General features: G+C 65.7%; 1 protein-coding gene across 2 annotated transcripts; it reads right to left on the minus strand.

The window, feature by feature from the left end:
* Nucleotides 1-2047: 2047 nt before the first annotated feature.
* On the minus strand, nt 2048-12772 carry JPH4 (junctophilin 4). 2 transcript variants are annotated; one of them, XM_029077232.1, is made up of 6 exons: nt 12353-12772; nt 10771-11430; nt 8855-9659; nt 5438-5559; nt 3648-4150; nt 2048-2360 (listed from the first exon to the last, which is right to left on the minus strand). In XM_029077232.1, exons 2-6 carry the CDS (start codon nt 11147-11149, stop codon nt 2277-2279), a joined length of 1893 nt encoding a protein of 630 aa, XP_028933065.1. In that variant the 5' UTR covers nt 11150-11430; nt 12353-12772; the 3' UTR covers nt 2048-2276. The 2 variants fall into 2 exon arrangements, with proteins under 2 accessions (XP_028933065.1, XP_028933066.1); XM_029077233.1 differs by lacking the exons at nt 2048-2360; nt 3648-4150; nt 5438-5559; nt 8855-9659 and adding an exon at nt 9919-10382.
* Between the last annotated feature and the right edge of the window lie 662 nt (nt 12773-13434).

Below are 13434 nucleotides of genomic sequence, written 5' to 3' on the forward strand. Positions count from 1 at the left end.
GCACAGAGGAAGCGCCGAACACATACCATCGTTATTATCATTATTGCTAAGCACTTGGGAGAGGACGATACGATGATAATAACGATGGTATGTGTTCAGCGCTTCCTACGTGTCGAGCACTGTTCTAAACCCTGGGGTAGATACAAGGTCATCGGGTTGTCCCACCTGGGGCTCCCAGACTCCATCCCCATTTTACAGATGAGGCAACTGAGGCACAGAGAAGGAATCGACTTGCCCGAGGTCACACAGCCCCCAACCCGTGACCTTCTGCCTCCCAGGTCCGTGCTCTCTGTAATAATAATGGTGGCATTTGTTAAGCGCTTATTATGTGCACAGCACTGTTCTGAGCGCTGAGGGGATGCGAGGTGATCAGGTTGTCTTGTCCCACTTGGGGGGGGGCCTCACAGTTTTAATCCCCATTTTACAGATGAGGTAACTGAGGCACCGCGAAGTGAAGTGCCTTCCCCAAAGTCACCCAGCTGGCAAGCGGCGGATTCGAACCCACGACCTCTGACTCCCAGGCCGGGGCTCTTTCCACTGAGCCACGCCGCTGGGCCCCGCCCCCCACGCCCCAAAGAATCACCGACCCCCTTTTTTAAAACGTTTTTTATTAATATATGATTTTTTTGGTTAAATTTCTTTGTTTCCCCACCACCACCACCGCCACCCCACCCCCCCGTCCCCGCGAGACGGCGTCGTCGTCGGCGCCGCAGTTTGACTTCGGTCCCAGACCCCCCCCCCCCGAAACGAGAAATCCTAAGTAAAGGCTGAGAGGTGGGGAGGGAGGGAGCCGGCCAGGGAGGGGAAAGAGCCCGGTGGGTGGGGGGATTCCCTCCCAGGCCCGGCCATGCCTTGGGGGGGCCGGGGGGCGGTGGGGGAGAGGGAAGCTCAGCTCTGCTTCATGCAGGGCGGGAGGGGGGAGGCCTTCGAGGGGAGGGGAGGCCCTCTGGGACCCCCCCCCCCTTCCTAGGGCACTGCAGAAACCGGCATCACCTCCAGCCCGGCCTTGCGGTTTCTTGGACCCCTTTCTTGCTGTCGTTTCTGGGGCTCTTGACCCCGGTGGCAGGGGCTCATTCCCCCCCTTGAGACTCCCTCCCCACCCGGGTGGCAGGGTGTGACCCGAGCACGCCCCTTCCCCACTTTATTTCTATCTCTGTGTCGAGATTGAAGCCCGGCAGGGGCAGTTCCCCAACCGGCCCCGCCGCCGCCCTCAGGAACAGCCAAGGCCACAAATGAGTCCAGACCACCAGACTCGGGGTTTCTGGGGGTGGGGGACAGAGGTGGGGGGGGGGGGGAGGGGCTTCTTTCGGATTTCCAAAATTTTTTCCTCGGACACCGGAAACGTGCCACCCGCCGGGGCCCTGTGGGGCAGATGAGGGGGGGTGAGAGAGCGGGGGCGGAGAGACCCCCCGACTCCCTTCCCCCCCATCCCTTTCACCGTCCTGGGGCGGAGGGAGATGACCGGGCAGGGTGGAGGAGGCGAAGGGCCCTCCGTCAATCGGAGGGCACACGGAACCCCTCCCCAATTCAATTCTCCCACCACCCCCGGGGAATTTTGGGGTGGGGTGGACGGATTCTTGGACTCGGGGGGGGGGTGACGTTCCAAGATGGAGAGAGCCCAAGAGGGTGGGGTGGGAGAGCCCCGCGGGGTGACTTCATAGCAACCCAAATGGGGGTCCTCCTGCGGTCAGTCACCCGTCCCTCCTCCAGGGAGGACCCCGCTGTCGCCCACCCTCCCCTCCACCCGACTCTCACACCCCAGGGTGGGAGAAGTCTCCATCCCGTCCAGGGTGTGGTTAGTCCCACCCCCTTCCTCCCGGGGGGAGTCGTCCCCCACCCCCTCACAGAAATCTGAATCCGAAGGAAAGGGAGGCAGAAAAGGGCATGGGGGTGGTCTGACTTAGATTTGTGTGTCTCGGAGAGTCAACAACTCCCAGAGAGAGAAAGAGCCCTTCGTATGTAAACAATCTAGAAAGAGAAAGGGGGGAGAGACAGGCTGAGAAAGTCAAAAGGGAGGGAGGCAGAGAGCTACAGGTTCTCGGGGGGGGGGGGGGGGGAAGAAAAATCAGACAGGTGGAAGAACAGAAAAGACTGCTAGATGAAGAGGGCGAGGGAAATACAGAGCGAAAGACAGAAGGAGGGGGAGAGAGAAGAGAGGAAAACAGAGGGAGGGAGAGGAGAAAGAGAAAAACCGAGAGAGAGATAGAGAGAGAGAGAGAAAGGCAGATGACGGGGCAGAAGGGGGCGGCGGCAGGCCCAAAGGCCGGGGAGAGGCCTCAGGAGAGGAGCTGGGAGAACAGGAACGCCAGGCTGAGATCCAGTAATGCCACGGCCCCCACCACGAGGGGGTTGGCAGCTCCCTGGGGAGAAAGGGAGGGAAAGGAGGATCGGATCCAGCCTGGAAACCCAACCGCCACTCAGCCCCGGTGCCACACCCCCTCACTCCCACTGGGGAAGGAAGTTGGAGCTCAAACTCCCGCCTAAGCAAGGTCTCTCTTCCTCGCTCCTCTCCTCCTCTCCTCCTGTAATAACTGTGGCTTTTTTTTAAGGTAAAGGTTAAGCGCGTACTATGAGCCAGGCACTGTACTAAACGCTGGAGTGGAGGCGCGGAAACGAGGTTGGACTGACCCGTGACCCACCCAGGGCTCACAGTCTTAATCCCCATTTTATGGATGAGGCGTTCGAGGCCCAGAGAAGTGAAGCGACGTGCCCGAGGTCACCCAGCGGACAAGTGGCGGAGCCGGGATTAGAACCCAGGCCCGGGCTCTATCTAGTAGGCCACGCCGCTTCTGGCGCGTTCGTTACCGGGTGCCAGGTACGGTGCTAAGCTCTGGAGTGTAAACAGGCCGGACACGGTTTCTGTTCCGTCTGGGGCTCAGAGTCTAAGTGAGGACAGGAATATAATCCTCGTCTTACAGATTAGGAAACTGAGGCACAGAGAAGTTAACCGGTCCCGGGTCACACAACAGGCAAGTGGCGGAGGTGGGATTCTTCCCCTCCCCATTGCACCCTTTCCCTCCGCGTTTCCCTTCCCTCCTCCTCCCCTCCCTTCCTCTCCCTCGTTCCTTTTCCTCCCCACCTCGTTCCACCACTCTCCTCGCCTGCCTCTCCAAGCCCCCCCTTTCCCCGGTGGGGCCCAGCCCCCCACCCCCCGTCACCCTCGCCCCCTCCGTAGGCCTGGTATATAGGTTGGTGGGTAGGTTGGTGGGTAGGTAGGTGGGAACCCAACTAGCAGGCGGAGGCTGCCGCAGTGAGGCAGAGAAGGATGGGGAAGGAGCGCCGATGGGGTTGCTAGGCGACGGGAGCGGAGCCGGGGCCCAGTGAGAGCTGAGCGTCCCGCACAAGCCCCGACCCTCCTTACCCTCGCTCTGCCAAGTCTCCCCCCCCCCCCCGAAGAAGGGACGGAGGAGGGAGTGGGAGAGACGGGGAGGGACGGAGAGAGATGGGGAAGTCTCCCGCCCAATTTCCGCCCCTGGGGCATCATTCCCTCCGGCGGCAGTTTTCCCGGGAGAGAAGGGAGCGGAGGAGGGATGGGGAGGGGGAAGCTGAGGAGGTGGACGAGAAGATCGGGGTGAAACGAGGGGAGCTGGCAGATCTGGAGGGGGCGAGGCGGGCGGCGGCGGGGGGAGGGGGGGGGGCGGTCTCACCTGGCGGGCGGGTCTCTCGGTGGCCCCAGGCCCCTCCTCCGGCCGGTCCCCGGGGCTCCGGCCCCCCTGCTCACTCGGGGGCGACCCCGCGGGCGGGGCGGGCTCCGGGGCTGGGTCCGGGGGCGGCTCCGGGGGGGGAAGGGGCTCCTCGTCCTCGCCCTCCCCTTCCTCCTCCCGCAGGCTGCCCGAGCTGTCGCTGGACGCCCCCAGGAGGGGCGAGCCGCCGCCGCCCCCGCCGCAGCCCCCCGCCCCGGCCTCGTCCTCAGCCTCGTAGCCCCCCAGCTCCTCCCCTCTCCCGCCGGGGCCTCCCCCCCACTCCTCGGGCCAGGCCGGGGGGCCGGACAGGGGGCCCGGGAGGGCCGGGGGCCGCCAGGGCGAGGCCGGCCTGCTGGGGGGCTCCGGGGACCCGTTGGACGGGGTCAGTCCGTTTTCGTAGACCCCCGCGCTGTCGTCGTCCAGCGGCTCGGGGTCCGAACCTAACGAGGCCCGCCTGGTCCGGCGGCCTGGAGAGGGGATAATAATAATGGCGGTACTCGTTAAGCGCTTACTACGTGCAGACCACCGTTCTGTGCGCTGGGGGAGATCCAGGGCCATCAGGTTGTCCCACGTGAGGCTCCCAGTCTTCATCCCCATTTTGACAGAGGAGGGAACTGAGGCCCGGAGAAGTGAAGTGACCTGTCCACAGTCACACAGCTGACGAGTGGCAGAGCTGGGATATGGGGCGTTCTTCCCCTTGATTCTATTTGCTGCCCTCGTTCTTGTCTGTCCGTCTCCCCCGATTAGACTATAAGCCTGTCAAAGGGCAGGGACTGTCTCTATCTGTTATACCCATTTGTCCATTCCAAGCGCTTAGCACAGTGCTCTGCACATAGTAAGCGCTGAATAAATACTATTGAATGAATGAATGAATGAATGAGTATGGGGGGGGGGGGTCACAGGGCCGTCTCGGATCCACCGTCCTTCCACCCCCTCCCCCATCGCCTCCTTCTGCCGTTAGTAAGAATTATCATTATTATTGTGGTATCTGTTAAGCTAAGAGTAATGATAATAACAATGACGATGATTGCGGTACTCGTTAATGTGATCATAATAATGAAGGGGATCACTGTGGTATTTGTGAAGCTAAGAGGAGTAAGAGAAATAATGAGGAGGATCGTGGTGGTGTTTGTTAAGCTAATAGGAGTGATAGAAATAAGGAGGAGGATCGTTGCGGTGTTTGTTAAGTAATGGGAGCGATCATAATAATGAGGGGGATCTGTGTGGGATTTGTTAAGCTAATAGGAGTAATAATAATCACGAGGAGGATAATCGTCGGATCTGTTAAGCGCTCACTACGTGCCAGGCCCTCCACTAAGCGCGGGGGTGGATGCAAGCAAATCCGGTTGGACGCGGTCCCCCGTCCCTCGTGGGGCTCAGGGCCTCGATCCCCATTCGACAGATGAGGGAACTGAGGCAGGGAGAAGTGACTCGCCCGAGGTCACACGGCAGACGAGTGGCAGAGTCGGGATTAGAACCCATGACCTTCTGACTCCCAGGCCCGTGCTCTACGCATAACACCACGCGCTTACTACGTGCCGAGCCCCGGTGGGTGGGGCTCCCGGTCTTCATCCCCTGAGGGAACTGAGGCACCGAGCAGTTAAATGACTTGCCCAAGGTCACAGAGCAGACCTGCGGCGGAGCCGGGATTAGAACCCAGGTCCTCTGACTTGCAGGCACGTGCTCCTTCCACTAGGCCACGCCGCCACTCACGTTCTGCGCCCCCCGCCCCTTCTCCCCCGTTCCCAGCTCACCTGATTTATCAAACACGGCGGGCTGCAGGTCCTGGGCCATCACCTTGGCCATCCGGGCGGCCTCCACAGCCTTGTCCGCCGTGCTGCTGGCCGCCACCGCCTTCAGGAGGGCATCCGCTGCCCTGCCAGTCGCCGGGAGGAGGGAGTCAGTCCCCCTGGCCCGGGAAGCCCCCCTCGCCAAATTGCCCCGCTCCTCGGACCTACCCAGGGCAGGCCCGACTCCGCGTCAGCTCCCCAGACACCGGATTGCGAGGCCGTCGAGGGCAGGGAATGCGCCTGCTGATTGTTGCACCGTACTCTCCCAAGCGCTTAGGACAGTGCTCTGCACCGTACTCTCCCAAGCACTGGGTACAGTGCTCTGCACCCAGTAGGCGCTCAATCAATACGACCGAACATGAAGCGCGGGGGTAGATACGAGCTAATCAGGTTGGACGCGGTCCCTGTCCCCCACGGGGCTCAAAGTCTTAATCCCCCTTTTTCGGAAGAGGGAACTGAGGCACGGAGGAGTGAAGCGACTTGCCCAGAGTCGCACCGCTGACCATTCATTTACTCCTTTTAACGTCTGTCTCCCCTCCCGGACCGTGAGCTCTCTGTGGGCAGGGAACGCGTCTACCAACTCCGTTGTATTGTCTTCTCCCAAGGGCTTAGTAGAGCCCTTGATCGATTGATTGAAGCGGCGGAGCCGGGATCAGAACCCAGGCCCTCCGACTCCCAGGCCCGTGCTCTTCCCACCAGTCCACGCTGCTTCTCCAGCTCCGTCCCTCCCCCTGCAGGGCGACCCCCCCCCCCGCCCGCACCCCTTTTCTCCTCTCAGGCCTGTCCCGCGGGATGGCCCTCTCTCTGGTGGCTTTTGACCTCCCCTCCCCTTTGGCGCACCCCTCTTTCTAGGACCCCCTTCGGGCATTGGCCGCCCACCCCGTCTACACCTTCCTCCTGATCCACACCTCTCCCTAGAATCGCGCTTCTCGCTCTCCGCAGCTCCCCGATGCTACGCTCGGAAGCCCCGGTTTTCCCTCCGCTCAACTCGAGTCGCCCCCTCTTCACCTCAGCGTTTTTCCTCCTCCGCCCGCAACTAGATCACCTCCCTCCAGGAGCTCTGAGGAACGGCTTCTCCTCCCACTCTGACCCCACGCGGGATTTTCTCCCCCATCGTTTCCTCCCCCTCTGTTCTCCCCACCCCCTTTTGATTCCTTCCTCCGGTTGTCAGTGTCTTCTAACTCCTCACTCCCCGAACATCAGTCCATCAGCCGGGGCACACTGGAGCAGTTCCGGGGTCCGAGCGGCCCAGGATTCTGTCGCCACGGCAACAGGATGCTTGGAGGGGACCGTCTTTATTGAGCGCTCACTGTGGGCAGAGCACTGTACTAAGCGCTCGGAGAGTACGATACGTCGATGTACTGGCTTCCCCCTCGACGCCCAATCTCACTGTAAGGGAGGGATCTTTTTTTTTTTAAAAAAAAAATGATATCTGTTAAGCGTTTAATATGTGCCAGGCTCTGGGAAGATACCAGGTAATGAGGCCAGCTAACGCCCCTGACTTTTCCAGAGTGTAATCACTCTTGGCAGGCTTCTGCCTGCCGCCGCCTTTGCCATCTTTCTGCTCGCCTCTCTTCTGCACCTGGCATCTTCTCCGAATTGCTCGTTTACCTCTCGTTTCCACCCGCCTCGGGGGCTCCATGTCGACGAGACGACCTGATCTCTCTCTCTCTCCCCCATCTCTTCCCGCCTGGGGCGACACGAGTTTCTCCCCACTCTTCTCCCTCTCTGCCCCCATTCCTTTCCCCGGAGTGGAGATTCTCCTTTCTCTGCAGCTGTTATTCTCCTCCTCCTCCTCCTCCTCTTCCTCCTCCTCCTCCTCCTCCTCCTCAGTTTCCCCGACGGATGGGCTCCAAAAGGGACGGAGCAGTCAGAGGCGGGTGGCTGCCTGGCCCCGGTCTGGATCTCCTTCGTATGAGGGACTCCGGGTTTGGGGGTGTCGGTCCGCCTCGGAGCAGGCCCCCAAGATTGGGATGGAAGACCAGGCCGGCTCCTGGGCCGCCGGGGGTGCGGGGTGCTGGGGGGGGGGGAAAATGCTCTGTGTAGCTCTGAGATGCAGGGCACGCGGGGTGAGGAGGAGGAGGAGGAGGAGGAGGAGGAGGAGGAGGAGGATGGGCGCGGGGGGAGGGGGGAGCTGAAAAGCCCGAAGAGCCTCAGCGCAGGCTCTGGTCCAGGCTCTCTGGAAGAGGCCCTGCTGCTGCAGCTCCTCTGTTTCCATGGCAGCCCGCGCCCAATCAAGATGGTCGGTCCCGTTGCCATGGCGACCGGTCGGCCTTCTCCCACCGCCTTCTCGCTGGGTACCCGGAATGGCTTCCCCTGCCTCGCCGCCGCCCCAGGCTCAGCCCTTCCTGCTGCTCCCCAGCTTCGTCGTCCGACTCTCACGGTCCGATCTGATCTGACGGGAGTCCGGGCCCAGCCCACCTGGCTCCTCGCCGCCCACAGGAACACACGAATATTGTAATGCACACGCAGAGATCCCAGGGATGGGTCCAGGTGCACAGTGACACCCAGATGCGTCCACAGATCTACGACCGGCAGACCCGCCCTGACACCCAAGTGTATTCGGATAGACACCTGGACACACACGCACACTGACACCCGAATGCACCCCCGTGGATATTCACCCGGACAGACACTCCGACACACACCAACTGACCCAGATCCACCCCGGACACCCAAGCCTCATTCCCTTCCTGACACCTCCAAGTCCAGCACCCGCCTCACCGGCCCCTTACCCCCGCTCCCTCTCCCGCATCCCCCAGCTAGAGAAGGGACCCGGGGAGCACCTGTGCCAACGCGTACGCGAGCCTGGACCGGGCCCGGGCCCCTCCCTCCCTGAAAGGAGGGCCCCTGGCACGCTCTGGGGCTCCCGGGGCCTCCCGCCTGAGTCCCTGGAGCCCGGGGAAGATCCGAGAGGGTGCCCGGAGCCTGACAGATTCTTTTCTTCTCGTCTTTTTGCAGGGCTGACAACCGCCCCCGCCCCCCCCGCCCCAACACACGCAAAGGCACCGCCAGTCTCCCCTGCAAAAACGCACAGCATCTGAAGGCCTGAGCAGGCGCCCACCCAGGCGCGCACCCACGGCACGCGACGGCCCGGCACATGCACCCTCGCGAACGCTGCCAGACACACACAGCTGCACGCAAACGGGCCCACCTACCCGCCCCCACCCACCCAGAGCGTCTGAAGGCCCGGCACCTGCCGGCGCGGGGATGTACGCTGACCGACCCTGCCAGACAGACGGACGCGTCCCCTCGGCCGTGCCCACGCGTCCCCCCGCCCCCGGGGAGCATCTTTAGGCCCCCAGCCGCCCCTCCCCGCCCTCCCCCCCCCGCCCCCCCCGTCGGTCCGCAGGCCGAGCACGCGCAGGTCGGGCGGCCCACCTGGCGGCGGCGATCTCCTGGCGCTGGCGAGCGGCGCTGACGGCCCGGCGGGCGCCCTCGACGGCCCGGTCCACCTTCTCCTTGACCTTGCCCCGGCGCAGGGCCAGGGGGAGGAGGCTGCGGACGCGGCCGCCCCGCACCAGCCGGTTGCGCTTGTACTTGCCCTCCTCGCGGGAGCCGTCGGGGCGGGTGGTGCGGCCGTAGCCGTGGCGCCGGTTGCCCAGCCACTGGCCCTCGTAGCGCAGCCCGTTGGAGCGCTGGCTGACCCCGTAGCCGCTGCGCCGGTCGGCCCGCCACTCGCCGGCGTACACCTCGGTGGCCGAGCCGTCGATGGGGGCCGGGGCCCGGCCGGCCTCGGGCCCCGGGCCGGCCCCGCCGCCGCCGCCGCCGCCCGCCGCCGCCGCCGCCGGCCTCGCCCCCGCCGGCCTCGCCGCCCCGGCCTCGCCGCGCAGGGACCCCCGCTTGCCGGCCAGCGAGGCCCGGCGGCCCCCGGCCCGCAGCCCGCCCAGCAGCAGGGAGCGGCGGAAGAAGCCCCCGGCCCCCGGGCCCCGTCGGCGCTGCGGGCCGCCGCCGTCGGGGTCGCCCGGGCCGGCCAGCACGAAGCCCCCGCGCGAGCCCGAGGCCGGGCTGCCCCCCGGCTCCCCGGGCGGCGGCGGCGGCGGGGGCGGGGGCGGGGGGTCGCCGGGGCCCGAGCCCAGCGACGTGCGGCGCGGGGACCGGAGCAGGGCCGCCCGCTGGTAGGGCACGCTCTGCCGCACCCCGTAGCCGTGCCGCTTCCCCGCTTGCCACTGGCCTTGGTAGGTGCCTGCGGAGAGGAGCGGGGAGGGGGCCGCTCAGGGGGGCTCAGCCCGGGCCCGGGGGCTACCGGCCGACGGACCGGGGAGGGGGACCGGGATGGGGGAGCTGGGCTCGGGACGGACGAGGCTGGGGGTGGGGGGGGGGGGCGGACGGGGCGGACGGGGACGGACGGGAAGGCCGACCACGACCGGACGGGGGGAGGGGGTCTGGGGCGGACGGAGAGACCAGACCGGGGGAGGGGGTCTCGGGAGGACGGACGGAGACGGGGCTGGGGGAGGCGGACTCGGGCGGACGGAGAGACCGGACTGGGGAGGTGGACTGGGCCGGCCGGCCGGAGACGGGGCTGGGGGAAGCCGAGTCGGACGGGCGGAGAGACCAGAGCGGGGGAGGCGGTCTCGGGCGGACCGGCGGACACGGGGCTAAGGGAAGTAGTCTCGGGCGGACGGACGGAGACGAGGCTGGGGAGAGTGGACTCGGACAGGCGGAGAGACCAGACCGGGAGAGGCGGTCTCGGGCGGACGGGCGGAGACGAGACCGGGGGAGGCGGCCTCGGACGGACGGAGAGACCGGCCGGGGGTTGAACAGACGGACGGAGGCGAGGCTGGGAGAGGTGAACTCGGACAGACGGACAGAGACGAGGCTGGGAGACGTGAACTTGGACAGACGGACAGAGACGAGGCCGTGGGGAGTGGACTTGGACCGGCGGAGAGACCGGAGCGGGGGAGGTGGTCTTGGACAGACGGACAGAGAGAGAGAGACCAGATGGGGAAGTTGGACAGACGGTGGGCGGGCCTGGGAGAGGCGGGAGGGAAGGGGGCCGACGGCCGGACGGCCCGGGCGAGGGAGACGGGGCCCGGATGGACGGGTGGGTGGGAGGGAGGGACGGACGGGCGGACGGACGGACGGACGGGCGGGTGGGAGGGACGGACGGGCGGACGGACGGGCGGGCGGGAGGGACGGACGGACGGGCGGACGGACGGGCGGGTGGGAGGGACGGACGGGCGGACGGACGGGCGGGTGGGAGGGACGGGCGGGCGGACGGACGGGCGGACGGGCGGATGGACGGGGCATGGGTGGGACGGGCGGATGGGTGGGCGTCCCGCCCCCAGCCCCAGCACCTCCGTCGGAGTAGGTCTCGGTGCCGTAGCCGTCCTGGAAGCCGTCCTTCCAGAGTCCCGCGTACTGCAGGCCGGACGCGCTCTCCCAGACGCCGCTGCGCCCCTTCAGCCCGCCCAGCCACTCCCCGCGGTAGATCCAGCGGCTCTTGCGCTCCACGCCCAGCCCGCTGCGCTTGCCCTGCTGCCAGTGGCCCTGGTAGCTGTGCCCGCCGGGGCCCGTGTAGACGCCCAGAGACTCGAAGCCCCGGGCCCAGCAACCGCTGTACTCGCCCTGGGCCCCGGGCCCGGTGCACACGCCGTATCCGTGGGCCCGCCCGGCCTCCCAGCCCCCCACGTAGCAGCCGCCATCGTCAAAGTCAAACTTGCCCCCGGGGGACATGCATGTAGTTGGTGTGGCCTCGGCCTCGCCCTCCCCCCGACGCGCCCCGGCTCAGCACATGCCCGGGAGGAGGACGAGGACCAGCACCAGGACCAGCACCGGGACCAGCACCGGGACCAGCACCGGGACCGGGACCGGGACCAGGACCAGGACCAGGAGGAGGACGACCAGGAGGAGGCGGCGGCTCCGGGGGCGCCGGGCGACGGTCGGAGGCGTCAGATGGGGGCCGGCCGGCGGCGCCCGAGGGCGGGCAGGCGGGGCCGGGGGCTCATCCTTAGCAGCTGGAAGAGATGGGCGCCGAGGGGTGGGAGGACAAGGGAGGGACGGAGAAGAAGAAATGGGGGCCGGGGGGGGGGGGCGCGGCGGAGGGCGGGGGGAGACACGGGGAGAGACAGGGGAGGGAGGGAGAGGCGGGAGAGGGGAGGGAGACAAGAGAGGAAGAGACAAGAGAGGGAGAGACAGGAGAGACAAGAGAGGGAGGGAGACAGGGAAAGAGAGGGAGAGAGAGAGAGGGAGGGAAGGTGAGGGAATGGAAGGAGAGAGACAGAGAGGGAGAGAGACGGAGAAAGGCAGGGAGAGACAAGAGAGGGAAGAGAGGGAGAGAGACAGAGACGAGCGAGGGAGCGGTAAGAGAGGGAGAGAGAGGAGGAAAGAGGGAGGCAGAGAAAGAGAGGGAGAGGAGACGAGAGAGGGAGAGAAAGGGAGAGAGGGAAAGATAAGCGAGGGAGAGGGAGCCCGGGAGAGAGGAAGCCAGGGAAAGAGACAGAGGAGGAGGTGGAGAGACAAGAGAGGGACACGGAGAGGAGAGACAGTCGGGAGCCGGTCGGTGGGCCGCGGGGAGGGGACGCGGAGGGGTGGTCAGCTCCAGGGACGCTGCGGGGCCATGGCTCTGCTGCCCGCCGCTCCGGGGCTCCTGGAGATGGCATCGCCCCCCGGGGACCCCCCTCCCGGGGACCCCCTCCCCGCCCCCCCAGGCCGGGAACCGGGCCTTCCCGGCCCCCTCCCCTGCCAAGCTTCCCGGCCGGCCTCCCCCACCCCGTTCCGCGGCACCCCCGTCCCCAGCCGGGGAGGGAAGGCAAAGAGGAGTCGGGGGGCTTTCCCCGGGGGACGACACCCACCCTCCCCCCTCCTCCCACCGGGTTGGCGGGCTGAGCCCGGCCGGGGGGCGAGCGGGCGGGACCGGCCGGACGGGTGGCTACTCACCATGTGGGCAGGGGCTCAGCCGGGCCCCCGGGGGCAACATCCATGGCCAGGGGACGCCCCCTCCCCACGCCGGCGGACAGAGAGAGGCCGGGGGGCGGGGGCCGATCCTGGGCCCGAGCCGCGGGGAGACGGAGGGAAAAAAAAAAGAGCCCCGCTCGGCTGGAGCGAGGGGGGAACCACCCGGCTGGGTGGGCGGAAAAGGAGGAGGGGGCGGCGGAGCTATTTTTATGGGTTTTTTTCTTCTCGAGGTTGGTGGCGGGGTGGGGGAGAGAGGCAAGAGAAAAAAATCAAAATTCCAGTCCCATCCCAGCACAGATCAATGTTTGCTCCATCACAGCATAACGCGGGTGGGTCGGGGTGGATGGGGGGAGAGAGAGAGAGAGAGAGAGGGACAGGGCCAGGAGGATTTAAAGGGGCAGGGAGAGGAGGAGATGCGGGAGAGCCCGAGGGGAGGGGGGCTAGGCAGATGGGAGGAGGGAGGCAGAGACAGGCGCACACGCATCCTCACACCCTCACACACACACACGCATTGGGTGGGGGCAGAGGGAAGAACAGGGAGGGGACCCCAGAAACAGGGAGAGAGCCAGGCAGAAAAGCAGAGAAAACAGAGAGAGGGTGGGAAGGACAGGGAGGAGACCAACGAGGGGATGGGGGGGAGGGTGTGTGGTGTGTGTGGTGTGTGTAGGTGTGTGTGTGTGTGGGGGGGAAGCCGGGAGGGAGACAGAAACAGAGAGGGGTGGAGAGATGCGGAGGCGGCCAGCGAAAGGAGGCAGAGACAGCTGGGCTGGCGGGGAGAGGAAGGGGGCCGGCGGAGAGGAGGAGAGGCGGAGAGAAACGGGGATGAGGAGAGAGACTAGGCAAGAGAGACACCCACCCGAGCTCTCCCCTACCCATACGATCGTGGTATTTGTTAAGCGCTTACTACGTGCCGAGCACTGTTCTAAGCGCTGGGGTAGATTACAAGGTCATCAGGCCCTGTCCCACGTGCGGCTCACAGTCTTCATCCCCATTTTACAGATGAGGAAATTGAAGCACGGGGAAGTTAAGTGGCTGGCTCAAAGTCACACAGCAGACAAGTGACA

The sequence above is a fragment of the Ornithorhynchus anatinus genome, chromosome 13 (genome assembly GCF_004115215.2).
Source record: "Ornithorhynchus anatinus isolate Pmale09 chromosome 13, mOrnAna1.pri.v4, whole genome shotgun sequence".
NCBI classification, from domain to species: domain Eukaryota; kingdom Metazoa; phylum Chordata; class Mammalia; order Monotremata; family Ornithorhynchidae; genus Ornithorhynchus; species Ornithorhynchus anatinus.

Coding starts and splice junctions, on each gene's coding strand:
- JPH4 (XM_029077232.1), bottom strand. CDS start 11,149: ATGTCCCCCGGGGGCAAGTTTGACTTTGACGATGGCGGCTGCTACGTG. Junction 9,660..10,770: donor CGAGACCTACTCCGACGGAG/GTGCTGGGGCTG, acceptor TCCTCTCCGCAG/GCACCTACCAAGGCCAGTGG. Junction 5,560..8,854: donor CAGGAGATCGCCGCCGCCAG/GTGGGCCGCCCG, acceptor GGCGACTGGCAG/GGCAGCGGATGCCCTCCTGA.